This window comes from Coturnix japonica, chromosome 15, assembly GCF_054131305.1.
Source record: "Coturnix japonica strain WE chromosome 15, WE-NBRP24, whole genome shotgun sequence".
Taxonomy (NCBI): domain Eukaryota; kingdom Metazoa; phylum Chordata; class Aves; order Galliformes; family Phasianidae; genus Coturnix; species Coturnix japonica.
In genome coordinates this window covers 17,197,041-17,224,730 of record NC_140677.1, presented here as the reverse complement: position 1 = coordinate 17,224,730, position 27,690 = coordinate 17,197,041, and the positions used below count along the sequence as shown (strand labels likewise).

General features: G+C 45.1%; 1 protein-coding gene across 3 annotated transcripts in view; it reads right to left on the bottom strand.

The window, feature by feature from the left end:
• Positions 1–521: 521 nt before the first annotated feature.
• The window catches only part of SFMBT1 (Scm like with four mbt domains 1), a 48,616-nt gene continuing 21,447 nt past the window's right edge, over positions 522–27,690 (bottom strand). The window contains exons 1-21 of one of the 3 annotated variants that reach the window (XM_085517230.1): positions 26,408–26,534; positions 24,955–25,110; positions 23,148–23,242; positions 19,780–20,020; positions 19,407–19,495; positions 18,756–19,002; positions 17,387–17,484; positions 16,754–16,855; positions 16,231–16,381; positions 15,577–15,659; positions 14,824–14,950; positions 14,300–14,413; positions 13,544–13,586; positions 12,678–12,742; positions 11,125–11,264; positions 10,342–10,451; positions 8,240–8,415; positions 7,295–7,473; positions 6,867–7,112; positions 6,270–6,398; positions 522–5,463 (exon numbers count right to left, since the gene is read on the bottom strand). In XM_085517230.1, the coding sequence (XP_085373356.1) occupies positions 5,323–5,463; positions 6,270–6,398; positions 6,867–7,112; positions 7,295–7,473; positions 8,240–8,415; positions 10,342–10,451; positions 11,125–11,264; positions 12,678–12,742; positions 13,544–13,586; positions 14,300–14,413; positions 14,824–14,950; positions 15,577–15,659; positions 16,231–16,381; positions 16,754–16,855; positions 17,387–17,484; positions 18,756–19,002; positions 19,407–19,495; positions 19,780–20,020; positions 23,148–23,242; positions 24,955–24,982 (2,604 nt within the window). In that variant the 5' untranslated portion in view covers positions 24,983–25,110; positions 26,408–26,534 and the 3' untranslated portion in view covers positions 522–5,322. Of the gene's footprint in view, positions 5,464–6,269; positions 6,399–6,866; positions 7,113–7,294; positions 7,474–8,239; positions 8,416–10,341; positions 10,452–11,124; positions 11,265–12,677; positions 12,743–13,543; positions 13,587–14,299; positions 14,414–14,823; positions 14,951–15,576; positions 15,660–16,230; positions 16,382–16,753; positions 16,856–17,386; positions 17,485–18,755; positions 19,003–19,406; positions 19,496–19,779; positions 20,021–23,147; positions 23,243–24,954; positions 25,111–26,407; positions 26,535–27,690 lie in introns of those variants that run through there. The other 2 variants (XM_015874467.3, XR_014934898.1) reach the window with 2 other exon arrangements.

Here is a 27,690-nt window from a genome sequence, read left to right as displayed (position 1 = left end):
CTCGTGGCCGCCGGGAGATCGAGGAGCCGAGACTGGACGGGACGGGGGGAGCGGCCGCGTGTGCAGGGCCCGGCGCTGCTCCGCTCCGACCGGCCGCTGCCTCCGCTGTGCGACCCCCGGCGGTTCCTGCACGGAGGGGCGGCACGGCGGCGTGTGGCACCCGCAGCATTGAGGATGGGAAGGTGCCGTCAGGAAACTGCAGCGTCACCAACCAGAGCCGTCCGCAACAGTTCAAGTGTCCTCCTTTAATTCTCTTACAACCACTTCAAGCCATCGGATGCCACAAACTGCTGTACATTATTTACAGACAGAACGAGCAAAATACCCAGCCCAAATATTGCCTTAAAAACCCTCCGGTTCAGTGGTTACAGCTGCTCAAACAACAGAGGGACTGAGTTTCATTCACCTATTCTCTTGTTCACATTTCTCTCCCATGTAGTAATTCAGTCTCACTGCATATATGTATATATTCAAAAGTTAAAGAAGGGTAAAAGAAGAAGCAGAAGGGACACAACACAATATGCATTTAAATCTTTGTTTAAGGATAAGCAGCTAATTAAAAAAGGCGAAATACAGGAAAAGTGCATCAGTTCCAATGAGTCAGTATAAGAAACAGGCCCAGATGTGGAGAGCAGGCAGCCCCGAGGGCAAAGTCTCCCCAAAGGCCTCTGATTGTCTACAAAGATCAGTTTGTATTTCACACAGGAATCATCATGGTGGTACAAGGAACCACAGCGGCTGGAGCAGCACGGCGCCTCCTGAGAAAGCTATTTGTGCCACGAGGTTTCTTGGAAGCTGGTGTCCAGCAGCTCCTGGGGGCAAGGAGTGTTTGTGCCCAGCAGCGGGGCTGTTCCTCTCCACTGGTGCGATGCTGGAGGCTCCTGCAGGCTGTGCCCGCCGCCGGGTTTGGTCAGTGCGAGACCTGCTCACTGCCAGGGCTTAAAGCTGAAACAGGCACCGCTGGCTCCGCACCCCGTGGGAACCTGGTCTTCCCATCAAACAGTCCATCTTTACTGCCTGGTGCATTTCTGAGACGAGAGATGCAGCTCTGAAAGCTAGAAATGACCGTGGAGACAAAGTGCCACCGAACGCGAGTTGTTTTCGCTACATTTCATACAGATTATTGTCATCATCTAAACAAAAACAAACACACACACACAGCAGTAGAGAGGCTTGCAGTACCAGATGTTCTCAAGTCCCCTCCCAGTCCTTCACCCATAAGGCTGCCTTTGAAACAAGGCTACCTGCACGCTGGGGCAACTTCAGCAGCACTCGGAAAGGTGTTTCGGCCACAGTCCCTTTAGAGTGGAGCCTTCGTGCAGCACCTGAAGTCTCCTGGCAGAGCCTCTGTCTGTGCTCGCCTCCTGTTCAGCGATTGGAGCTCACAGCAGGCAGTGACCAGCCTGCCACCAAGTGACAGCACGGGGCCAGGAGTAGCTTTATATGGGATCATCATATTTTTGGCATTCTGGTAAGGCTACTTCATCTAAGAACCTCTTCTCTAGCAACACGTTTGGTTCAAAAGTGTTCGGTCTCCAATCTGAGCTTCGAAGCCTATTCAATTACATTCAATTACATTACACTCCCGAGCCACCTCTTCTTTTGCCACGTTTTTGTGTTTCATGCAGAAGAACAGAGTGCTCGGCCCAATCCTCTGTGAATCAATTGACACTCTTGTGGACTTAGCAGCGAAATACTCCCTTCCTCCTTTAAAGCATCCTTAGAATCAAGAATAAACCCTCGCAAAGTTTAAAGCAACAACAAAATAATGCTGAAAGCTGTGACAGGAAAGAGGAATCCTAACCACCCTCGACTCTGTGCTCCATTAACATCCCTGGTGTTCTACACAACACACATGAATTTCCTTTTCCGTCCCTCTTCCCCAAAGAGCAGCTTGCAGAAGGGCTTCATGCAGCACCTTGTGTTAATTCTGCACACTGCAGTAACTCAACAGTGTAACATTGCTGCCCAGCGAGGCTCAGCTTAGCACAGTCTGAATGCCATGTAGAGGCACCACCAGGTTTCTAAAGCTATAATGTGCAAACCAAGGCTGTACAATGCACACAAAAATCAGGCAGACAGGAGTTAAAGCCATCAGTGGGTCATTCAAGCAGCATCTCCTTTTACCATCCATATAAACAGTACACGAGGCCCAGCGGAGGGCTCATTTAATGTATTGAAGCCGTTTGCAAGACACCACATCACTGCTTCCCTCCTGGACTTCAGCTTTGTCATGTTTTGTGACGAATGGGAATGGTGGAGGAAGCACAGACCTCTGAAGCCAAATGGAATTACTGAAGTCCCAGCAATTCCTGCTGGTAGAACGCAGCTCTAATCCTGAAGCCAAGGATTCGAGCACCGAGTTACCCAAAAACCCAGTTCTGAGGAAAGACAGCAGGATGTGAGCGGACTGAAGTCATATTGCTGCAAGATGAAACATCAGATGTAAGTGCGGTTGTGTCATCTGCCACACAGAGAGAAGGAAAAGCTTGGAACAGCTGCGTACAAACACCGCCCATCAAGGCTAAGCCCCAGTTATCCCTTCTAAAACACAGCAGTTAAAGAGTGCATCTGCTTCCAGGAAACACAGTGCGCAGTACCTGTGTGCAGCATTAAAACCTCTCACAGATAATGAAAACATCCCTTTTGAAAACGACAACAAAACCAGATCCCATTGGGACCAGACTGTCAGCGCCTCCCAAAACAAGGCAGAAATCCAGTCTAGAAAACATGCCAAAGGTGACCGGCAAGTCTCCCCCCAACCTCTGAAACCCACTGCTTTATTTGCTGAATAACAGAAATATGACTTTTGTATTTACACCCTGGGTGCCATGTAAACGGGCTCACTAAGCTGCCCTCTGAGCTCAGTTCTCTCCTGACAGCTACTCTGAAGGACACTGTTCTGGAACTGACATCTCTTGGCTATGCAGGTAAATCTGCTGGGTACCAGCTTCTTTAACTGCACAAGAATTCGGGAATCCCCGGAGATGGACAGCAGCATCGTTCAGCCCAGAGGTTGTTTCTGCTGGTCAAGTTTCTCAAGACAAGATGCTGACAGCAAAGCAACAAGGTTTCCTTCAAAGAGCTTTCCAGGCATGATTGCTTCTCGCTGAGCTTACAGTGAGGGTGCAAGACGATCGCACAAAGAGCCAAAGCATCCTTTCATTGGCCACATACTTAGTGCAGGCAAGAAAAAGGGACATTTTGCTTTCAGTTTAACTTCGTTTTCAGACTCTGCTTATAATTAGGAAGAAAAACTATTCTAAGCACACACTGCTCATCCTCGCTCACTCAGAAACACTGAGCCAGTAACCGTCTGACACTGACAGCTTGACTCTGGTGTGGACAAAAACCAACTGGTTTCAGCACTTCCATTAGTAGTTCTGCCTCTATGAGGTAGTTACTCTAAGGGGCTCACAGCAAAAGAAATGAAAAGCCATCCTTTAGTTTTGCTTACTTCAAACAGTTTTCACTGGTCACCACTCCCCTTAAGGTATGAGGTGGATACAGACTGTGCCAACTCAGCTCCTCTTAGTTTACAGATCTTTGTTTACAAATGACCTCTTCAATGAATCTACAGCTCCCAGCACCACAATAACCCACCATTTTAGGCCTTAGAGAAGCTTAAATTCATCCAGTGATGGCAGTAACCACACAGAGACCAGCACACATGTTATTTCCCAAAGAAATCCCTGCAGTAAGCACCTTCCTGCCTCAGCTGCCTTAGTATGCCAGGCTCCTTATGTGAAAAGGTAAACGAGTAGGAGAAAGGACAGGGCTGCGTGCTCCCTGAGTGCACAAAGCTCCAGCCTACAAAGCTCTTCCACATACTGGTGAGAACAGGCAAAATAAATGAATGCAAAGCATCGGAAACGTAACCCTTACGTGAAGCAGATCACAAGCCTGAGGCAAATTTCCCACGTGGTTAATGGAAAGTAAGGTGAGCTCTCTTACTTCAAGTGTGAAGCACAGGTCTGCAGCAAGCGGCTGGTTGGGTTTAGTGCCTGAAATTAAAATCAGCAGTTCATCCTACTGCAGGTCTACCAATGAAACCAGATGCCCCTCAGATCTTTTTTTTTTCTCTAGGAAAAGCTCAAACAGCCCTTCCCAAACCCACACATTGCTGTCAAACCTGATCCTGAGCAGCTGTAATTAAGTAAAAACACAAAGTCATGCTTTAAGATAGTTTCCAGTATGCAAACAGTGGCAGAGCTATGCTGCAGTCCTCATTGCTCGCAGTTTTCTTGGCGTATTCTCCAAGAAGATGTACAGGGAACAAAGCAGAGAGCAGCTGACCGGCCGTGTGTACATGGCCCAGTGCTTTAAGGAAAGGGAAACAACTTCACAGGATTCTAAAGGGCAAAATTAAGAAAACATCTTTTATCTGACAGCCAAAATAAAAGAAAATGCAGAGGCTCTTTCTCTTTTTTTTCTTCTTTTTTCCCCCACATCCCATCTGTAAGAGAAGTGCAAAATAATTACTTTCTGATGTCTCAGAATAAGGTAACACCCACAGCTCGGCCTGCACAGGTTTCTGTTTAAGCTCTGCAACAGAAGCTCAACACACTTATAGTGCTTTGTATTTCTGATATGCCTACAGAAGAGACTGCTGAGCAGTCCCATGGATGGTCCAGAAGTAGTTCCCTCCCTTTTTAGTTCATCGTTTCTACTGCTCAGGCCACAGAGGTAGTAAAAACAAAGAAACAAACAAACAAGACAAAATGAAAACCCAACAAGAGACAAAAATCCCTAATCAAAACCAGAAACAAATCACACTCTTCTATACCGTACATTCAGAACCTTCTGGTCACATTGCTGTCCTAACAACGAACAAATGCATCCAAATACTCAACGTTAACAAACGAATGTGCACCGAGCACATTCCAATACCAGTGCTGTGGTAAAGCAACTGTCCGTCCATGGGGGGATGGAGATTCTGAGAACCACCAGGAATACAGGAAGGTTATTTGTGGCAGCCTGCATGCGGACGTAAACAGGATCCGTTTCTCCTTTTAAAGTTCTGTGCCAACAGAACTACTGAAATGTCTCTTCCCACCAGAGGAGACTTTCCTGTAATTGGTAAAAAATACATTAAAAAAAGGGAACCACAGAGCGAGAGACTATTGTGTTCCCGAGCTGGCAGCTGGTAGAGCAGCCCCTGGGTCTGCATTGGCATTTTCCTCCAGATGTTGCCTTTTCTTCAGAGTGAAAAGCGGAGGTTGACTGATGCTCCCGGTTGCCAGTTCAGCTTTATTTGGCTCTCCTGATAGAGAGAACGGAGCATGGTTGTGCTTCGAAGGTCCGCTTCAACTTGACTGCTTCTCAGTTAGCGAACTGCTGGTAAAAAGCAAGTTTAACCCTTTCAATGTGATGGCAAAGTTTAATAGCTGGCCCAAGTTTCAAGTCCATACACTCCTGAACGGTCGGCAGGGTCAGCAGCAGCAGCGCCTGGCCGTCAATTTCCTGTCAGAAGACAAAATCTCCACAGTGACTTTGCATTTTTCCCTTCTCCTTTCAGCTTTGACTTGCTGTAATTTCAGAATCACGACCCAATTGTGAATTAGCAGTTTCTTCTATTCTGCCCCAGCTTAAAAACTCCTCTTTCTCACCAACAAATTAACTCCTTTCCTAAGGCATCAGCTCCAATTCAGTAGCTCAGAAACAGAGCCTTACGAGACACAATTCTTACACTTACCTAACAATAGAAAGCAAGGAAATTTCACACAGAAAACCATTTGACCTCACTTCTGTATCATCCTATAGAAACAGAGGTTCTACGAGACAAAGCACATCTTCTATAACGCCTATCATAAACCACACTCAGCACCAGTTCCAGTACCAGATATTGTTTTGTGGCAAACTTTAATCCAGATGCATGATCTGACCCATGTTTGTACTCTTATTGCCATACTTCAATGCAAAAGTCTTCGCTTGTTGTGTACAATGCTATGATGCCTGCAGTCAGTCTGCAGAATGAATGGCATCATTTGGAGACCTCAGCACAAGGGGCAAAAACACAGAAAACCGGCTGCCTTCCAAGTGCTGAGCGATGCCCCACAGACTAAAACCTCCCACACTGAGAACTTTGAAACCTGCACAGTTGTGGCCATTTGCTCAGGTCTCCCCCGCAATCTGCAGCAGGTTGTGCGTGCGTTCTTTCTTTACCCCTCAGAAACCTGTTGTGCAATTTAAACTCCTTCCTTTTTGTGATTCACTATTAAGGCCTAAGAATGAAGTGACAGTTTCAGTGCTTTAACAGAAACTCATACCTGGTCGAGGAAAATTCTGGCCAGTGGAGCACAGTCAGTGGATTTGAGGAACCGCACGACGTCAGCCACGCTCCATTCCAGAGGGTTGCTGTCCAGCTGCAGCTTTTCGGCAACTTCGATCTTTATTTCCTAGACAAGCCACCCACCACAAGAAGAACTAAGATACTGAAGGTGCTGTGGACCAACAATCCCATGTTCCAAACATTCATCTGCCCAATGAAGCTCTAATGAGAGCTCCTGATTTTTCTCACTCACACGGACGTGCAGAACAGCTCTGTGCTGCAGTTGGGCAGTATATCCTTACAGCCAGTAAGGGAAACCTCAAAGGAGGATTTCTGCAAGGCTCTGCTCAGTTGAACCAAGGACTGCCAAGAGCTGAGAAGTGGGAAGCCCCCTATTCTATCTACAGCCTTCTGTTTAGTCTTCATTACAATCCTGTAACGCGACTGTAATAAAAATTACATTCTTAAATATTCTGCAGTGTCTTCACAATACCCCTTATGGGACAATGGAGTATTTTATACAAATAATAACACTCTCAAGATGTTTGTGCTTCCCCAGCACTCAGCAAGGCCACAACTCTGTGTTCAGAATTACCTTTGGTGAAGGAGGCTTATTTTCATCATCAGAAAAAGAAAAGGTCCTAAGCTTCCTCTTCCTCTTGTCCCGGTCCTGAGTCAGAGAATGAGACAGCTCGCTCTGTGCAGGAGAGGATGACCGTGATTTTTTCTCTGATACTTCTGATTCCTCAAGCAATTCATCTTGCTGCTCGGACGCGCTATCCTCGGTCAGAGATTCTTCATCTACCTCATCCTGGTCATCTTCCTCTTCTCCTCCACTGCCCTGGATGGTGGGAAAAGAACACAGCAACTAAATAAAACATGGGAAGATTAGGAGAACGCTACAATAGTCACCCGCTTGTCAGTTGTAACCTGAAGTTATAAGGAACTAACAGTTTCTTGTTTCAAATGAAGCTGGTCCACGATCACATACCGTATCTGTTAAAGCTGTCGTCAGTCTCATACCTGGGGAGATCCAGCTGGAGTGTTATCCACTGAAGTAGAAGAACGTTTTTTCTTATGAACAAAAAAATGTTTTCGTTTCTTCCGTCTTTTATTTGGTTTCTTCATGGCTACTTCCAAGTTACTGTGGCCACCCGGCGGCCTACCTATCCGCTTGTTTTTCCGCTTTCCATAATAGTGTGCTACCAGGACAGAAGAAAGGAGCATCATGTTGAAATGCACCTTCAATGTCACTAGTTATGTTTGTCCATCATCAGGACTGGAAAACCAGTAGCAGGACATTTCCCAGCAGAAATCCCAATTCTGCAAAACTTCTGAATGAGCATATCTATATTTTCCTCTTCAATTTGGTTTAGGGAAGAAGAATTACTAATACATGATATTTGCCCAGTAACAGGAGATTTACTTCTTTAACTTTGAGAAATCCCAGATGGTCACATTTTAATAAAAAAAAAAAGTCACCAGCTACAGACTTCATCCACTGTCGGATGCCTCTTGTGATGTTTGTGCAGTTTTTGACCATGGCCTCAATGCACTGTTTGTTCTCACAGTGCCACATGGCTAAGAACCTAAAAAACCTAAAAGCTAAGAAGAGGGCTTGAAAGTATTTTATTGCGTTGCACAACAGAATGGTAAAAGCAATTACAATGCCACTGAAATTACAGTATTACAGCCACTTCTTGTCCCAGAAGTTGCCTTAAGGAGATAAAACTTTAAGCTCACAGTAAGTTCATCCAGTTTTACCATTTAATGTAAAGTTAATTTTTCCTGCCCCACACATTGGTGCACGGATATTTTGCAGGCCAGTGAGCGCAGCGCTCGAGCTTTTCCTTCTGTAAGCAGAGCAATGTACTTTGGATTCCTTTTGAAGCCAAAGCCAGAGCAAAAACAAAAACGGCACCCCTACTTAACAGCCCCACCTCAGTTTGACAGCCACGGCCTACTCACTGTATTTAGTCTTTGTCAGGACGGAGCAGTTCTCTGAGCACTTGTCCAACACCATCTGAGGACCAAAGAGGTTTGGACAACATTCCAGTTTGATGCACGTTTTCCTGCAGAAATCTGCCACCCGGTCTGCTGTCCTCACAACTTCCACAGTCGCACGGTAGCTCTTCCCTTTGTACCTAACATTGAAGATGTGGTCAGAATTCAGGAATCCTGAAATATCCTCTGAGGAGACTATATGAGAGACCAGACAGCGCGTTTTCTTTGTTCACAGGGTTCTTTCATGGGACCGGACCGTGGGGTGGACAGATGATCCCCAAAACCCAAGACTGAGCATTCTAATTCATGCTCGAATTCTGCCAAACAGGCTAATAACAGGTAACAGCAAATAGCTTCTAGTGAGCCATTCTATGTGCAAACCATGGCAAACATGAACTACTGCTGCATTTCCAGTCAGCTTTCATCTAACTGCTGAACATTTCCATCAGGACAGTCACTTGCCATAACTCCACACATTGCTCTTATTTGACTTCCAAGTAAGAAATATCAATTCCTTTTTCCTTATCAGCCTTGCAGCAACACTGACAGAGCAGCTGAGCAGCACAGTGCGTTATCTGCCATCTCACACAGCATTCCTGCTCCCAGTCCAGCTAGTGGCAAATGCAGATATGTTGTAGGGATGTCTAAGGCCTACAAGTATCTAGGTGATACCCTGAAAAGGAGCGTTATATCATCATACTGCAGACATCCTCGCTCTCACCACGGTGACAAAAGAAGCACTCAGCAGCTTCAGTGGAACAAATCAAAAGATTTTTTTTCTATTTCAGCCACATCTTTTATTTGCATTAACTTTTAAATGCTCTTCCTATTCTCCAAAGCCAAATACAAAGTAATCCTTCAGTATATGGAAAAATGCCCTTTTACACACAAAAATCGATCCAGCAAAATTATTACTGACATCTTCAAAACCACACAGTAAAGCCTGTGCTGCTGCACACTGGGAAAATCTACTCTTTAGTATGCAAATATGGAGACTTAATTACAAGGCTACTGCTGGACTGTAAGAGAATACCTGGATCTATACAAATGGGATCACCGTTTTTGTCCTAGCCACACACTAGCAAAAAACTCAAACCCAAAAGACTCAACAGGAAAACTAGGGAGCACTTTTTTTAGGCTACTGTAGAAAGTCTTCCACGCCAGCCCATTTCAGAGTGCTGCTACAACCTAATTTCAGAGAAATCATCTCCCACTGAGAAATCTATGTGGAAATGCCATGGAAGCCTGGTAAGCTTTTTAGGTGGTATGTACTTTTGCTTTCAATTAGTGACATTTATCTTCAGGTCTATTAAGTAGCTTAAGCTTCATGTGCCGGTCTGCCAGTGGATTTGCTGTGCTGAACCAGTGCCACACCAATAGCTGCTTACATGCCAACAGAGAGCACATTTGGCACATTGCAGAACATTAAATTCTGATGCACTTTGACAGCCATTCACAATGGACTTTATAAAGCTTTGGAAATGTAGTCTGCCAGCATCTCTACATGCTGTAAGCAATTTTCTCATCTCTGAGATCGAGTGCACCCTCAGCAAGTTTGCAGACAAGACCAAGCTGAGCGGTGCAGTTGGTACGTCAGAAGAAAGGGATGCTGTTCAGAGGGACCTGCACGGGCTTGGAAAGTGGGCTTACCCAATAGGATTCAACAAAGCCAAGTGCAAGGTGTTTCATTTGGGTTGGGGCAGTGCCAGATATGTGCACAAAGAGAAGAATGCATTGAGAGCAGCCCTATGCAGAAGGACTCGGGTGTCCTGCTAGACAAAAGCGCCATCAGTGTGCACTTCCAGTTCAAAGGCCAGCAGTATGCCAGGCTGCATCAAATAAGGGTGACAATGGGCAGGAAGGGGATTGTCCCTCTCTGCTCTGACATCCTGAGACCCCATCTGGAGTACTGTGTCCGGGCCTAGGGAAAAATGTGGAGCTCTTAGAGCATGTCCAGAGGAGGACCATGAAGATGATCAGAGGCTTAGAGCATAGAAGTTAAAGCACTGACTGCACAGAACGCTGTTACTAGGATCAATTGAGTAGGGAATGGGACAAGACTTTACTTGGCTTTTAGGGTCTCTCCATGCCCATGCCACGCAGCTTCTTCATCCAGTTGCAGCTCTCGCAGGACACGGCTGGGTTTGTACGCTGCATTGATCAATAAAGTGAGAACCTATAGTAGGGAAGAAGAGGAGAAACTATGTTCAGGCTCTTTGTATGATAAATCTTTTTAAAGTGCTAGGCTAGAATAGGAGATCACTTCTATTCTTCTGAATTATCCAGCATCAAAGACCTCATTCACAGCAGGATTACAGATATGGCCAAAATGAAAACCAAGAGCAGTCAACACTTTAGACCTTGTCAAACCTTCAGAGTCTGTCTGCAGAGTCACAAGTGTATCTAACAACTTCCCAGTCACTGCCTTTGAATTACACGTCACTAAATTGCAGGGCTGAATACTGCAAAACTTGTACAATTTTGTGTAAATCTGAGTTTCCATCGTAGAGACTCGTTCAGCACGTGAAGCTATGCCTACAAATGCTGCAGGGCTTTGCTGCCTGCCAGCCGACTGCTTGCTACAAAATCTTACTCCAGAATCTGAAGCTCCTCTGGTGGTAATCACAGGTTACTAGGAGTTAGCAGTTGATGGCTGCCTTTGATTCAGATACATGGGAGGGTTTTCCACTTCGCAAATATTCATGAAACAATTCACAATTTAGATGTCTTTCAATTAAAAAAAAAGCCTATTTGCTCATCAGAAGCTTATGAACTCCTTAAACATATTAATTATCCATCTATAGTTACAGAGGCACTCGCGTTCATGATGTGCTGCAGGTGCACCTCACCTCTTTCAGAACAAGAACACAGTTCCCAGGTCCCACGGACTGAGGAAGTTCTGCAATCCTGCCCTTGTTCAGGTAAGGCCCCGAGAAGCACCGGTGGTTGAAGTAGATCTTTGGGCAGCAATACTTCCCATTAATTACCACTGAGAAGTGAGAAAGCAAAGATGTAACTCACATGGCACAATCTCCCTAACAAAGAATTATTTCTTTGTAATGTTTAATATTTTGCTTGCCGGGAAAAAAAAAAAAAAGTAAAGAACATTTGAGTGTTCTTGAATGAGCTGAATTTGGGCAAGTTCAGGTGTCATATCTGCAATCCCAGCACCAGTCATTCATGTTGCTCAAAGTATTTTTCATCCTTCACATGCATGGCAGTGAAATGATGAACAGCTGGAAATAAAGCCTGTCATGTATTGGAAAAGAAGCATTTGTTGCAGCTGGCCTGATGTGTTATAGTATCTCATCCATGAGTACAGGCAGAAAGGCAACCACAACTGTGTGGCAGCACAGCATATATCCTAACACGGTAATTACAATTAGTCCAGTCAAGTAATTATCTGTCCCCAGGACTTCTGCCACCACTGAAGCTGGCAAGGCTGTTCTCCACTTTTCATTCTGAGCTGTGCTACCGGTTGCTTTCCATTTTTACAGTCACTCCATCAAATAAAAGATGTATCAACTGATGGAGGGACCTCCAATGAAGTGACATTGGGTTTGGTTGGCCTGCTGAGTGCTCCAATGCTGTGCAAAACTGAAGTTCTGGGTACTGTGTATTGTAAGATACTTAGATAGATAAAAATTGTTTTAGGAACGTTGTAGCGTTTTTGATTGAGCAACACTATCACTGAAAGATCTTAAACTGGAAAACAAATAAATGGAGTCAAATTTACATTATGACTCTATTAAAAACCAATTAAAATGCTAAGCAAGCACAGATCATTTCAACAGAGCTGCATTTGGTGCAGCTTTAGATGTTCATTTCACTACACAGAAAACAGCAGAAGAGGCATTTTGTTGCCAAACAAATAGATCTGCATGACTGTTTCACCAGCAGATGCACTTATTCATCACATTCATTTGCAACAGTTTAGAAAATTATTAGATTTCACCATCTGGCACACAACACAATTTACCGTTTGAATTGCCTTTGTTTATTATGATGACAAAGTCATCATAAAAAGCAGAGAAATGTGGTTTTCAAAGCTACAACCTAAGTGGAGTGTACATGTACACATTTATCAGGCCTGGTAGGATTTTCCCAACATTACTGAACGTAGCAGGTGACAATACAAAAATAATCCGTGTGGGTGACAGCAGACATCTGGCTCCACACACTGCTGCAGAGGGAAGCTCTCCTGTAAAACATCTCACTTCCAGGTTTAGTGCACATTTCAATTGCAGGACACAGAACTAATTGGATGGTTTTGTCCATTTCATTCTTTTCTGATGTCCAGCAGTCAAGGATGAAAACCTTCAAACCCTTTCCTCCTCTTTGGGCTGTCCTGACAGAGACTGTTGGGTTTTATTTTTGTTAGCCTGCCCTCCGCAGTCAGTACCTGAATCTGCAGAGTTCAGCTCCTGGTTCTTCAGTCCATCATGAACTGCCCTTGAAGACAAAATCCTGAAATGGAAAGGAAGGTGTTTGCAGCAGGGACGGATGGTGAGGATGGCAGCGCTCTGCTGCTGAAACGCATCCACTAAAAAACAAAGTATTTCCTGCTGTAGCTGTATTCATCTGCTTCTCACACATCCCCCATCTGATATATTCCTCACCTCGACATTTCCTTTCATTAAACATACAAAGCCCACTGATTTCAATTTGGCAAGGACTGCTGCACTGCTACAGCTAGTAGTGATTGCCTCTTCCTTGGAACATGGGCAGATGCGCTGATAGTCGCATTGCATAAAGCAAGCAGACGTAGTTTACATTTTCTTCTCCCCTTAACTTCACTCATACAGTTTACATTACAGAAACTGTATTATTTGAGAAGGGAATACAACCAAAAGCATTCTAGCTATCTTCTTAATTACCATTAGGAAAGCTTCAAGCACACACAGTTTTCAGTTCATGTTGTTAAGATTAGGCTGGTTTTAATTAAATGCATCCCCAAACTCACAGATACCGCCACCTTCTAAAAATGACAGATCAATAATTTCAAGCCCAGATCTTCAGTGACTTCATCTATTCAGTAACTCAGTTGAGCTGTGCTAGCGTTGTAAAAAAGTGAAGTTCACACTCTCGATATCCAAGTAGAGCAGTGGAAGAGGCCTCTTCCAACATCACCAGCAACCACAGCGTTACAATAAGCAAACAGTGGAATCCCTCTGCCCCCAGCGTAGCGTCAGCCTTCCTCAGACAATCTCATTTACCAACTAGAAGAAAACAAAACTAAACACAAACTGACCCAACACTGTTACTTACTGTTTCTCTGGTTGAATTACTGCAATCTTTTTCTGCCTATTTACTGAAAGAAAGGAGAAGAAAATAAATTCCACAAAGCAAATATTTCCATTACAGTAGATTTATTAGATACTTTTCCTTGAAGTTATGTGCTATTTTTAAGTTCTGCTCTCCAGAACTGCTAAGAAGGCCTTGTTGTTTTTATGTTTAAGTCTATCCTGCACTCTTACATTACCAGAGTCATTAGAACAGACAGAATTTACTTTCCAATGTTCTACCATTAAGGGATCATGACCAGCTGGCGTAGCCAGTCCTCCTCAACTAAACTCCCAAATGTCCACCTACTCAACACTGTCTCTTACTAAGGCATTAATTTTGTTTGATACTGATTTTATACTTGGGTTGTGCAGACTCAGACATGTGGCAAGAACAGCTCATACAGACATGTCTGCATATCATGTGTGTGCATGCACGCATGCTTACGTATGATTTCTTTGCTGTGGTTAATGCTCTGTTTTCATGCTCTCTTACAGCTTGTGAGGGTCACAGAATAACACTGTCTGTTTTGGAATTATTGTATGGATTCCAGCTCCACTCACGTATTTCTCACAGCTGGACCACACAGGCAGGGAGCACTTGCACAAGGCACAGATTCTCTGTACACAGTGGAAGTTTCCAAATTCAGGGATGCCAGACCTGTCTGTGCACTAACTCGCTCCTGAAGGTCTCACCATCTTTATTAAATCACAGCCACTGCAAATGGAACACAACTGATACCTATTGCTTTGCGAGGAGGTCTGAGCTGGTATCCATTCGTCTCACACCAGCCCACTGGGAATATATTCATCGATTCCACACTCACTATGCAGTCAGGGATGGGCTTCTTGGAGCCTGTTCAGTTAAGAGAAGCAAAAACTGAAACAACCCATAAAAATCCCAAGGTTCATTTAGTTACTGCTTGTTGCGTGTTGCCAGAGAAGCTCCTTCTTTAACTTACAGTGTACATGGCACACAGTATCAGCTACTCTCCTCCTCTACTGCCCAGTTTCTTTCCTGATGTCATTTATTTCTACCTAGAGCTGGAGATGGAACTTCCATCCACAGTCCAGCAGAGATGCACAGTGCACAGTAAATGTATGCTGATGTGCTTCCAACCAAGAACTGGGATTATAATGCAGAGTGTCTGATATAGGCCTATCTTGATAAAGGGTCTCTCAAAGTTTTCTTTAAAACTCTGAGTCAAAGCTTGGTTTTAAATGGAAATCACTCATCTATGAAAACAAACACACACTCAGACTTACCCTCCAGCTGAAGCCAGAGGTAGGAATCTTTCAACTTGGTGACTGTAGCAATGCAGACTTCCTCAGGATCAACTGGGTTCACAGCCTCAAGTTTCATATTCTCCTTAAATCCATGGTCAGAAGTTAACTAGGAACAAGAATGCTTCAGTACAGCACCATCCATATATCCAGTGTATGATATGAATATCTATGAGTAGCAGTAACACACAAACCCTCACTGTCCGAGTATCACACAATGATATTCACACAGACAGAGGAGAATTCAGTAATTAGCACATTAATTTAGAAGAAAGACTTTATAGACAGGCCAAGAAAAGCACGTTTGTACTCAAAATAGGGAGGCTGAGACTCACTGTAAGGAGTCAGTGCACTCCATGACAGCAGGGACTCCCTGCTGCTGGCTGCCAAGTCTCACAAACAGCCTGACAAGGATTTCTATTCGATTGTTTTAGCCTGGAAACTGGTTTTAGGTATGCAGACAACATTCCTGCCTCATCCAAACGGGTCCCAGCAGGCAGCAATGGAAGCTTTCTGTCCATTTTATATTCTTTTATTCCACATTTATTCAGAAATTCCTACAGACTAGGAGTGGGTGCTAATCCCAACCTGAACCCCCACCTGCACTCTCTTAACTTTCCTTTCACCAGTCATCACAGGCAACTTAAGTCAAAAACGTGCAAAACGTTTCTTCAGCTGGAATCAAACATATTATTTACCTAATAGAAAAGACGCCTTTCTGCAAGAGAACCTTACCGAAGGGAAGCAGCTCTGGGGAGCTGCCTCAGCACCACATTGTTTGAGGTAGTCTGCCCAGTCAAAGTCCTGCCCAGGATAACCTAAGCAAAGAATACAGAAAAGGGTCAGTTTAACCCTAAATTCTTCGCTCCTCTGAACTGAAGGGGTGGAGAAGGATACTGCACGATGTGTAAATAATTCAGTAACTGAGGATTACCCCCCATTTCCCCTCCATTCTGAAGCAACATTTCAGCAATCTGCCACCTTGCCTGATAGGTCCCAAGGAAAAAAAACAAACCAAGAAACATTAACTTCTAAGTGATAAGATGCTCTGAAAACACTTTAAGACACTGACTAACAATGTTCTGCTCTTAGCAGAAGCACAAACCCAGTGCATGGACCATAGACTTCTGATATCACGTGAACACTGAAATTAGTGTTGCTTTTAGCTCTGGAACACAATTTCCAAGAGGATTCCTATCCACAGCCATCTTCTCAAATCCAGGCACAAATCCAGGCAACTTCAGGTTCTGTTTCTCAGAACATTTCCTTTTCTTTGCTTCTCCTACTACAGGTGACTCTTTTGCAGAAGCGCTGTCCCGAACTCAGCACTCTAGGGACCATCAACCTACTTCAAAGCTGAGTGAGCATGAGAAGCCTGCACACACATACCTGGTGGGGGGCTGAGATGAACGCCGTTCTTCAGACTCCACTGCGCCGGGAAAATCCCAGCACTGTTGACATGGCAGATGTAAGACTGGCTGGTCGCACGCTCTGGCCTCAAGTCATCAATTTCTATCATGAAATATTTTTCATTGTACACCTGTTTTCAGCCAAAAGCAAAGTAGGGTCTTGTAAATAGTACAGAAGCTTACACAAAGGAAGAACATCAACTTCTGCAAAAACCAAACCAAACCAGAAACCTGCCTTCAATCAGACACTCGGATTATGAAGGATCATTTCTTGTTTTAAAAACCCAAGTTTGACAATTTCAGCCATTGGATCTTTTCAGCTTCTCTATTTATGGAATTTTCCCGTCCTTTGGTAATTTATACTTACACTTACTACATCAAATACTTAATTAGAAATCCAGTTCAAGATTTTAAGATAATCAGCTAATGAGAATTTCCAGATCACTGAAGAACACAAAGAGCAACTGAACTGAAGCTCAGCAAGAATTTAGAGAACCCAGTACCTTGAGAACCGTGGCAGGAGAGATTGCAAAGGGAGCCGCTGGGTCCACAGCTTCTAACTTCATGCCTTCAGAGAATGAATGCACTCCAATCACAGGTTTATCCTGGAAGATCAACTATCAGAGTCAGTGCCTGCCTTTCTCCAGTAGAAAAGACCAACTTTATGTAATTCAACTGAAGTAGACAACCTAACTTTTTGTTGGTTCATCTGAAGAAAGTTATCTGTCAGAGAACCAGCATCCATTATACAGCCTATAGAACTTCACCAGGTTACAGTTTAGGTGCTACATGTTAAACTTCCCAGTGTACTCAAATATTGAGGAGTGTGATCAGATCAGGAGATCAGAAGCAGGACTTTTTTCAGCATGACAGGTAAGGCTCACATCATTGCCATGGGAGCGCTGTCTAACTCCCCAAGAACAGGATCATAGTATGACTTTATTTACTCCCCTTCATTTGCAATGAGAGGAGGGAAAAGTTTAAACAAAGCAAAACCAAACAAAAATCAGAAAAAAGCCCATCCAAAATACAGAAGAAATGCTGAGCAGCGACTGACGACCCTGAATCATTTCTTAGGAATACAGCATTTTTCTGGCACCATTCACAGCATTATGTTTCACATATTGGGTCTTTACCTTAAAGAGATCTGTAGGAACTGATGACTCCTCTTCCTCCTCTTTTACCTTCTTCACGATTTCTTGCCAATCCTCCTCACTTTTCAGAGCCCTAATGGCTGAAGCAAAAAGAATGGGAAATAGCATTTGAAGGGACCATCTTCCTTCTTTTCCCTCAGAAAATGGATGCAGTGATGCCAGAAGTTTGGTTTGTGTTTCTTGAGTGTTACATTCATCTCTGCTCAGAACCTGTGCAGACACCTTCATTCTTACAAACTTACTGCTTGGTGAGGGTATGTTACACAAAGGGACTGTAGTCAAACAACATTGTGGCACCTCTGTGTGCCCAGCCTTGTCTTTCTTAGAGAACTTTAACCCTGTCACATTAACCCTGAGGAAAACTGCTGCATGACCAGAAAACTGGGTAATATTAGTTTGTTCTGGGCTTAAAGGAGATGTCTGGACAGATCATTGAGCTGGAAGGGACCCACGAGTAACTTCAGTTCCAATTCCTGTCTTCACACAGGATCACCCAAAAGTCAAACCAGGTATCTGAGAGTCCCAGCTGAACCTTTTACTCCTTCAGTAATTGCAGACCCCACACCTCCCCGATAGCAGGGGAACGGCTTTTACCACTACCATGCACAAAGGATCCCTGTAGTCAAGTCTGTGAGGACAGACGTAAAAAGGAAACGAGTTTAATAATTAGACTGAAATCCAAACCTCGTGGTTTTAAGAAACATGATTCACTCGAACAGTGCTGTGAAATCCCCTCATCTGGTTCCTGTCAGTGATGTGGAATCTGTTCACTACCCCCATTTCAGCAGACATTGATCAGCCATGAGCGTGCAGTCACTTCAATTTAAACAGTCTGGGTTTAGTTGGCACGATTTTTCCCTCGTTTCCCTTATGAGCAATCCTCCATCCCCTCTTCCACACTGTCATTCTCTGGGCACTCATTTTTAAGGACATTTTCATACCATGTCAGACCTCTTTAGAGGGAGCCTTAGGTCTCCTCCTAGACTCTAAGTCCCAGCTGTGAAAGCACCCACTGAGCAGTACTTACTTCAGCAACAGATTGCTTTTCCTTCGCATACAGGAATACAAACCGAAAACAACTGTGGAGGCCCATTCCTCAAACCTTCCCTTTGCACAGATATAAAGTTTTAACAGGTAAAACCATTCAGCAACATTTAAATGAGTGGGTGAAAAGTCTTGTAGGACAATTAGCTGCTGTTTCCACTTAGTTTTTCATTAGGAACAGTAATTGACTGATGATATAACGATTATTTGACCACCGTACACATCCAGAATGTAGATTTAGAGCACCAAAGTGGCAGGAGTATTCCTCAATCTTTCTCACATGTAAAAGATGTAAGTTTTGAAGTACCTAAAGGTGGCTGCAGGTTATATCCGTTTTGAGCTGCCCATCCCACTTGATGAAGGAAAGGGTCCAAGTAGAATATCCACTGGTCAAAGGTGTCAGAATCCTCCAGCCCTTCGTATCGCAACTTGAGTCTCCCACCAACATTTTCTACCACACTGACAATCCAGGCCTCCAGGGCATCCCGGGAGTTCTGCAGTTCCAGCCGGGAGCCTGGTGCAATGAGATCCAATGGGTTTTTCCCTCTGTGAAGCTACAGAAAAAGAACAAGAATATAAAGTAAATCATTACAACAGAACTTAAAAAATCCTGCCCTTCCAACAGTCTGAATGCCTGAGAAATAAAGCATCATTTCCTCAGAGCTGTATGAAGGACTAGAGTAGGAGGAAGACTGAAACCTAGGGAAATTTGACAAAGTCTTTCTTATGGCAGGGCTTACAAATGGGTCAGACAGCCCAAACCTGCAGTGAAAAAGATATTCTAGCACAACGCTATCGAAACAACATGCCGTAAACAGGAAATGCTAGGAAGTGGAATTTTAAGTTCAGCAGCATCCTACGCTGCTTCTCCAACTTATCTGAATCTGAATAAAGCCCCTTTAGTAACAAGGGGAAAAAAGCCCACTGAAGCCAAGCTGTAGCATATTCAAACACTTACCCCCTCCAGCAGGTTAGCAGGGGCACTGCATGCTCCTTCCAGCACTCGCTGAAGGAACTCCTCCTGGTCAGGTATCTTGTCTCTGATACCTTGTGAAAAAATAAACAGAAGAAATAGGATTCAGTGGGTTCAAATGAACCACGAGCCTCTGAGTAAATCTAAGTCCACTCCTGAAATCAAGATAGCAGCTCTCTCCTCTGGAAGAGTACCATCCTACTGACAGTCATGTCACACAAAGCATGACAGATAACCTCACTTCATCGTCAGCGCAAAACCACATTCCCCTCATAACAGCCACTATGGAGGCAAGGCTTATAAAGGACAAAAGAATACTTTTTTTATGCACCTCCCTCTTCTGCACACGAGGCATTACCTTCAGGCACTTTGAGAACCTTCTTGTTCTGCTCACACCAGCCGACGGGGTGCAAGTCAGCTGTCATGATATCACACCAGAAGTCAGCCTTGCGATCCTCCCCGTAACCGTCGTAGCGCAGCAGGAGCAGCTGCCCGCAGGTAGTAATGATGGTCGCCACCCAGTAGGTGTTCGGGTCAGACTTGACAGCAACCTCTAACTTCATGCCAGGCGCAAAACCATTCTGCAAAGTCGTATCCACCTGCAGAGAAAGGTCATCACATCTGAGCACCTCCCAGACCTTCGTGCAACAAGGGAGAGAACAATTCAATGTGTCCAGCAGCAAAGATCCTCAGGTCAAAGGCCAGTCGGCCTCTCCGGAGAAACCACCTCATCACGCCGTGTGACCCAAACCAGACTGAACACCCAGTCTGCGTTAATGGAACCTCCTCTGCATTTCAGAGGATCTTTCCAGCCTTTGACAAACACCGTGCAAGGCATCTCCCTGCCCTGGACAGCACCTCACCCACTGCTGAAAGGCTTCATAGCTCACAGCTCGTCTGCTAAGCTAGACAAAACAAAGGTCAAACTCACCCACACAGGCTTCTTGCCTTGAACTGTTTCTTTCAACTTCTTTGTGCTAAGAGCCTACTTAAAATACATCCATGTGCTTTAGTTAATGACAGCACTGCCACTGCTACCCTGCTTGTTTAAGAAGGCACGAGCCTGCACAAACTGCAGAATGAGGACATTCAGTGTCTCTGTCTGACAATCTTAATGTGTGCGATGCTGTTACGTAAATGTATAGGTTAACAACAACCTCAGTGATTTTCCAGTGAGTTTATGTCTTGGCAACAGCTAAGTGCTACACAGCATACACACTTCATTCCTTGTGCGCAGGTGAGGAATCCAACTGCCCAGCACTCAGATACTGAAATGGGAACTTGAAAAGGAAAGTCAAGACACTGACTTTCTCACATTGCCAGCTTTTGCAAGCTCAGACACTCCTGAAAGGACAGAAGGGCCCTGCCCTGCTCCCACTGCAGCGAGTTCCCAGGCCACTTCCAGTTCTACAGCCTCAGTCTTAGCTGAAAGTCTGACACTGATCCCCTGTCCTCAGCCGAATCTAACCGTGCTCTTGCTCTTCAGCAGCCCCAAATTCCAATTCCTCTTTGAGTCAACTGCGAGGAAAGCTCTCAGTTTGATGCAGATGTGGTCGATGTTCTTTGGGTTATTTATTACCAGTTCTGCGCTGACAGCCCAGTAACTGCCATAGCTGTTATAGGCTCATCATCCAGCACATACTGCTTTGCTAAAAATAAAACTAAGAAAACCACAGCAGAAAGAAAAGCATGTGAGGCTGCTGTTAACTGTTTATGCCTTCGAGGTTAATATACACCACGTGGATATTAACACAATACCTGCAGACTGCTTGAAGTGGTGTTTCAGAGGCAGCTTGTTCACAAAGGTAACTGCCTCACTGAAGAGATTTTTATCATTTATCTTGCATTCTGACCCCAAGACAAAAGCCACAGTGATGCAAAGCCTGAGAACAGAGCAGCTGATGCAGCTCTCTGCAGCTGAGCCTCCAGCAAAGCCTCATGAACTGCACTGCAGGAAACCAGCAGCAGCAGATGGAGCTTTCCCCAAAGTCAGGTGCATTTTTCAGGTGGTTTCACCCATGATCCCAGCAGACAAAGCAGAGCCCAAGAAGTGAGCACCCCCTCCTGGCAGCTGGGCAACATAACACGACTGACTAACATTTGTACACACATACAAGTTAAAGAAAGGAATGAAGGACATTAAGTGGTCCTAAAGAAAGTGCACTTCAGGTAGGATGGCAGCACTGGCATCAGAACGACTCCATGTATTTGCTAAGCTCTGCTTCCTGCTAGACCATGCACAAAAACAGTGCCCTGGATCTTAACACTGTTTAAATTGTAAAATGCGAACAAATCAAACATTAGAACATGTTTAACTTGAGAGAATAGATTACATTTTCCAAAGCCTTTTGCTCATAGTAAGAGCAAAACATTCAAAATTGATACAAGCTCCCATTGGCACAACTAGTGCTTTGCTAACACAGGCTGTGTCATCATGGGTTATAAGCTGCTTTGTGTGCTCTCCTGTGCTGCGGGTGAGGTATTTCTCATCCACTGATTATAGAGGAGAATGGTCACAGTTTCAAAAGAACCAAACAAAACCTTAAGCTTCCATACAAAACATAGTTCAAGTCAATACCGGCCCATTTTTCTTGTGCCAGCATTATTCTTCAGCTTAGTTTTTTTTCACTCTGCTTTCTTAAAAGTACAAAGGTTGCTCCCTCCCAGCTCTCCTGGCACTAGATAATAGAAACGTGTCCCTCTCCAAGGGAAGCACCAAGCATGAAAGAGGCCCCAGCTGGAGGGATGGGGCTCTGGCACTGGGCCTGCAGTGCTCCACACTGAGAGCCTCTCCTGCACCACATCCTGCAGTCACACGGACACACACGGGGCTTCACCATACAGGCTGCCACTGCCCACCATGAGGCACTGAGCTCGTCCTCCTCCACCTTTTCTATACAGGTACCCTATAATGGACAGCAGAAACTTTGTGCACAGGGTCTCACGCTGTTGAATTTCTCTGAGCAGCAAGATGTAGGAGATGAGACAGATCCTAAGAGAACTCTGCTGCTTTGACAAAATGACACAGAAAATAGGCAGAAAGATTCAACCCTGCTGCCATCCCTCCAACACCTGCCTCTGAGGTCATGGGCCAACACAATAAAATAGGAGGCATTACTTTTGGAGCAGCCCTCATATTCCTGTTGCCCACAGAGACACTGGTGGTAGCTCCTGTTCGGCACAGCCAGGCTGGCACAGCGCAGCAGGCAGGGGGGGCAGAGTCATTCTGAGTGCGTTTCCTACTGGTGGCTGAAATACAGTCATCGTGTTAATTCCCTTGACAGTTATAGTAAGGCTGGTGGGCTGGTGTGACAATTATTTGTAAGCAGTAAGGGCAGGCTTCTATAAGGGCTATCAAACAAGGTAAAGCAGACCAGAGAGGCAGGCAAATGGCAGTCCTGCTACAAAATGCCCCTGCTCTACTTTCATACCATTCCTCAGCACCTCTGCTTGCCCTTGCTACAGCCTTGGTAAACCAATAAAACCCAAGGCAAATGTAAGGTCTCTCCCCTCCAGAAATGAGAGACCTGAAAGCCTACACTGAACGAACAACTTACAGTTACAGCGTATGAAAGAATCTCAGCAACATTTCCCATTCCTCTAAGAAGCGTAATTTTAGTGAACCTTTCAGATTTCAGTACAACAATTCACTCAAAGAAACTTCAAACATTCAGCATATAAAAAAGTGATGTAGGAGACAGTAAGTAAAGACATTCCCTTACTCACATGTTTGAAAGACCCATGAGGGGCTGCAACTGCTCCTGTGTCTTCTAGATACTCATCCCAACTGAATTCCATGTCTTCCACACCAGAACCAGCATCTGGAAGAGAAGCCAAACACCTTCAGCAACCTGTCAGCTCAAGCATGGGGATATAGATGCCTTCATTTCCAAGTGACTGACCACACAGGTGTGCAATGGACTTCAGTTACGCATTTCACAACAGATGGACAGCACAGTTTCCCCTTGTCTTGTATGTGAGGAGCACTTTAAGTTGGATTTGGTCTGAAAAAGTGAGACCTTGAGTGCTCTGGTTAAGCACCAACTGTTTACACATCTCAGAGAGGGGAGTACGGAGTAAGATCTGTATTTGTTCCAACAAATATTTAGGAACAGACTGACAATCCTGGGCAAAGCAGACCTTCAAAGTACTGAATTAAGAACTACACAGAAAATGCAATACCACAAGTGGTTCAAAAAGACAGACTTTAAAAAGCATTGCAGTAAGACTCCTCTCTTTTAAGCTAGATGGCATTTACTTTGGTGTTAAAGGGCACCAAAAGCACAGAGAATTCAGGGTAGTTTTAAGAAACACAGCTCTGAACAACTGAAATCAAGAACCTTCAAATGAGTCACTTAAATACCAGCTCATACAGTATAACAGATTCCTTGGAGCAAGAAAATCTCATTTCTAGACGTATTTAAAGCCAAAACGGGCTCAACCCACTCAAGCCACAGTCGTACACTCATGCTATCAGGAAGGCGAGTGTCTGCAGTGTGAGCTGTGTGCTCACATTTTCTATCCATACCACCACATCTGTCCCTCCTCACAGCCAGCTCCTGGCTCACCTCCCTGCTCCCCCTCCCAATCCTGTTCTCTCTGATGTGCAAACCCACCCGCTGCACACCCCAGCAGGTTGGATTTGGGCCCCTGTTCTGTTCACCCTGCTGCCACACAGGCCTTTCTCTGGCTGGCACAGCATGAGATGCCAAAGGAGGCTTGCTGCCACTCTATGCAAGGGGCAGCTTTAAGCTAAACACAAAACAGCTTCAGCAGTGAAAAGGGTTGGCAGTGATGTGAGACACAGCAAAGCTTGTCATTTCCACACAGTTCTACAGCCTGCTCCAGAGCCACCTCTGAACAAACATGAGGTGTTCACCATAAGAGCATATGATCTGAGAACTGTTTAAGAAAGCTGCTGGTGTATTCCCAGCTGTCCTGGACATCTTTGCAGGCCGGTGCTTCAAGGTGAACCACAACCTGAGCAAGTTGATCAAGATTTACCACTCTGCAGCAGGTTGGGAGCTGGTGGCCCAAGCTCATCAAAGGGGGCAGCAAGGCACACCAGAAAAGCAGGGTACATTACAGTGGCACCACACAGCTTCAGTTATGTGCCTTCAAACCAGCAGTGTGACCTTGAGAAAATGTTATGAACAACACAAAGGCAAACGAGGACACACGAAGATAACACTAACCACTTTGATAAGCAAATGCCTCAAAACAGTAGTGCTAAAAACACTGGACTTTCCATAAGTTCATCTCATACTGACATCACAAAGGAGAAAAGCAGAGTTTCTAACAAACATAATCACCTCTGTGGGTCACAGAACGCAGATGACATATTTTGTTGTCCTCTAAGCCAATTATACACCTTGCTTATGGTAAATGTAAGGCCTGCAGTCAGAATGTAACTCACAATGACTGAGGCATAGGACACTCACGCTGTGAAGCATCCCCTGTGTTCAGGAACGTTCCCTCTCACTTGTCAGGTGTTTTGAGAACCCTCAGCCCCTGAGCTCAGCCATCCCACTACCTGCATCATGCTGCTGTTCTCCATTCATCTCCACAGCAACCCAGTGGTTATTCCAGGCAGCCAGAAGCAGGGAATCCAGAACTGTCACAGTTTAGTGGTCATGAGTTGCCTTCCACTTTAAATCCTGCCGGCAGCCAGGACGTTCACAAAGGGATCCTGAAAAGAACAGAAAAAATCCTGTTATGAAAATCTTTATTGGCTGCAGACATTCGCAAAGCCTGACATTTCTCTGAGTTTAGCTGGGATGTCCAAGATTTGAGCAGCCTCTGAGAGGGAACTTGGCTTCCTTTTCTTATTTTGTAAGGATTTTAAAATACAGCAACCCCCTGCCATGGTGAGGACAAACCCGTCAGAAACACCAGTTGCCGAGCAGATGGAAACACAAAATCTGACTTCAAAACGAGCATCAGAAATGGGTGGATGTTCTCCTCGATGGCAACACTTTGGAGGTGCAATGATGATTTCGCTTCTGAGATTCTAATTGGACCTGGCATAAGGCGGCTACAAATGACTAAGAGATTGTTTTCCGTCCCACCACAAACACCAGCAGACTTCGAGTGGCTTTCTGCAGGCTGCAGTTCCGTTTGTATTGACGTTCAAATAAGCAGATTGTGACTAACATGCTGTTAGGATTTTTCAGACCAGCTGGTTTTTTGCCTTTGCAAATTTGCCTCCTTGCTAGAAATGGAAGCATCCTGAAGCGGCAGCTCTGTGAAAAGGGCCTGAGGTGGCTCTGCCTGACAGAGCCCTCTGAGGTCTATCAGAGTGTGCAGAGGGCAGAAAACAAAGGGGGGAAAAAGCATCCCCAAGTTCTGTAATCTGGGTTGGTGGAGGATTTCCGGGGGGTAACTGAAATGCTGAGCGTGGCAGAATGCAAAGGCTTGTATTCTGAGCACACACAGGCTTGCAAGGTGGCCCCAGCACACAGCTCAACTCAATCATTAATCAAAGCACTTCTTGGTGATGGCCTGTAGGATGTCCATCACCTGGGCACTGCTAAGACAAAACAATGGCAGTGCTGTGACAAACACCCCGCGAAGCACGCAGGACAACATGCTGGGGATATACGGCTGGCTTCAAACAGTGCAGTCCTGGCAAAGTGCCCTCAAATTCATGTGAAACTGAAGTTATTTTCATTTTAGGGAATCCAGCTCTCATTTAACTTCTAGAATTGAAGTATTGAAGTAGCCAGTATAAAGCCAGCCTCATCTGGTTGGTGTTGTTGTAAAAAAGAAAAACAACAACATAAAACCAACCATGGAAGCATTTAAACATCCCCAAAATTAAGAGGCTGTTTATTTAAAAGATGCCAAACACTGGCAGCTCCTGCTGAAGCTGATTGATATTCTGCCCAGGCTGGGCAGCTATTCAGGATTCGATAAGCAGCACTGTTGTTTTCTGTACACAGCAGTGAAAGCACTTGTAATTAGCACCCACCACTGCGGATGCTTACAGTCTGGCACCCTGAAGATTATCTTCTGATGAACCTCACGAGGAGGGGAGCACCAGTGCTGCTGCAGCAGAGATGGTTTGGAAACACTTCGGACTCCTCAGCCTCACTTCTGCATTTCAAACCTCCTTTCAGCACATGAAATATTCACATGTTAGCAACTAAAGGCAGCATTAAAAACAGTTACAGTTCATTAAAGCCAGATGGCTCACTTGAATATGAAAAGAAATCAAACAGAAGTTGGATGTTGAATTAAAGTAAATCAGCTGGTGTCTGAGGTTTACTATTATCTTAAAACAAAGGCACGTGAGACAAGGGGACACGCGGGACTCCCAGGGGTGGGCAAGGCACTGCACAGGGGCTGCGCATCACAAATTCCTTCATGCAAACGCATCTGGCAAAAGCTCTTGCAAAGCCTTGTGTGTGCACTGGAAGCACAGCCCGGAGCACCCTGCCTGCACCCGAAACCCTCACCTCTGCCAAGGGGCCCATCCTGCTACAGACCGTCTTGTAGCTGCGCTGTGAGTATATATCTGGAGTGGGAAGAGAGCACGAGAATGTTCTCCCAGCCCTGTGCCCTTTCATTTCAAGCAAATAGAAACTACATGTTCCTTAGGAGAAAGCACACACGTTTCATCTAAAGATTCCTGTAACAACTTCTTTACTGTAAGAGTCCTGCTCTTCCTTTTAGCACAGCACACCCCGCTCGGCGCGGTGCCCATGGTGGATTGCTGCTGGCACTTCAGCACGAGGAGCTGCCTGGGACACAGCAGACAACCATCCTTCTGCCTGGGGGGAATGGGGCCAGGGGGAGCCCACAGCAGACCCTGCTCAGCGACCAACACAGCCCAGCCCAGAGTTCACACCTCCACGCACACAGCCACCCTGCTGGGTATTCCCAGCTCATCTCACCAACACAGATGTCCACCAGAAGGGCCTTTCCATACTCTTATGTTTGAATCCACACTGCCCTGCTGGAGCTGCACACAAACAGCAGCCAGAGCAACTTCTTTAAGACAACCTTCCTGAAATACTCCCCCCCCCAAAAAAGAAAGAAAGAAAGCAGCATTCCCTGCCCAGCGCCAAGGAGGCAGAGCAGGGAGCAGCCACTGCACCCAGCCCTCGCAATAACCCAGCACAGAAACCAATTGATCGCGGCTAACATTTCTTCAAAGGGAATATTTCTTCCTCATTTAACTTACAAAACGCTGTCTCCTGCAAATGACATTTTATTTATAGCAGTGGTATTTGCTGTATAACTGATTGGGGAAGGCTGTAAATGAGCA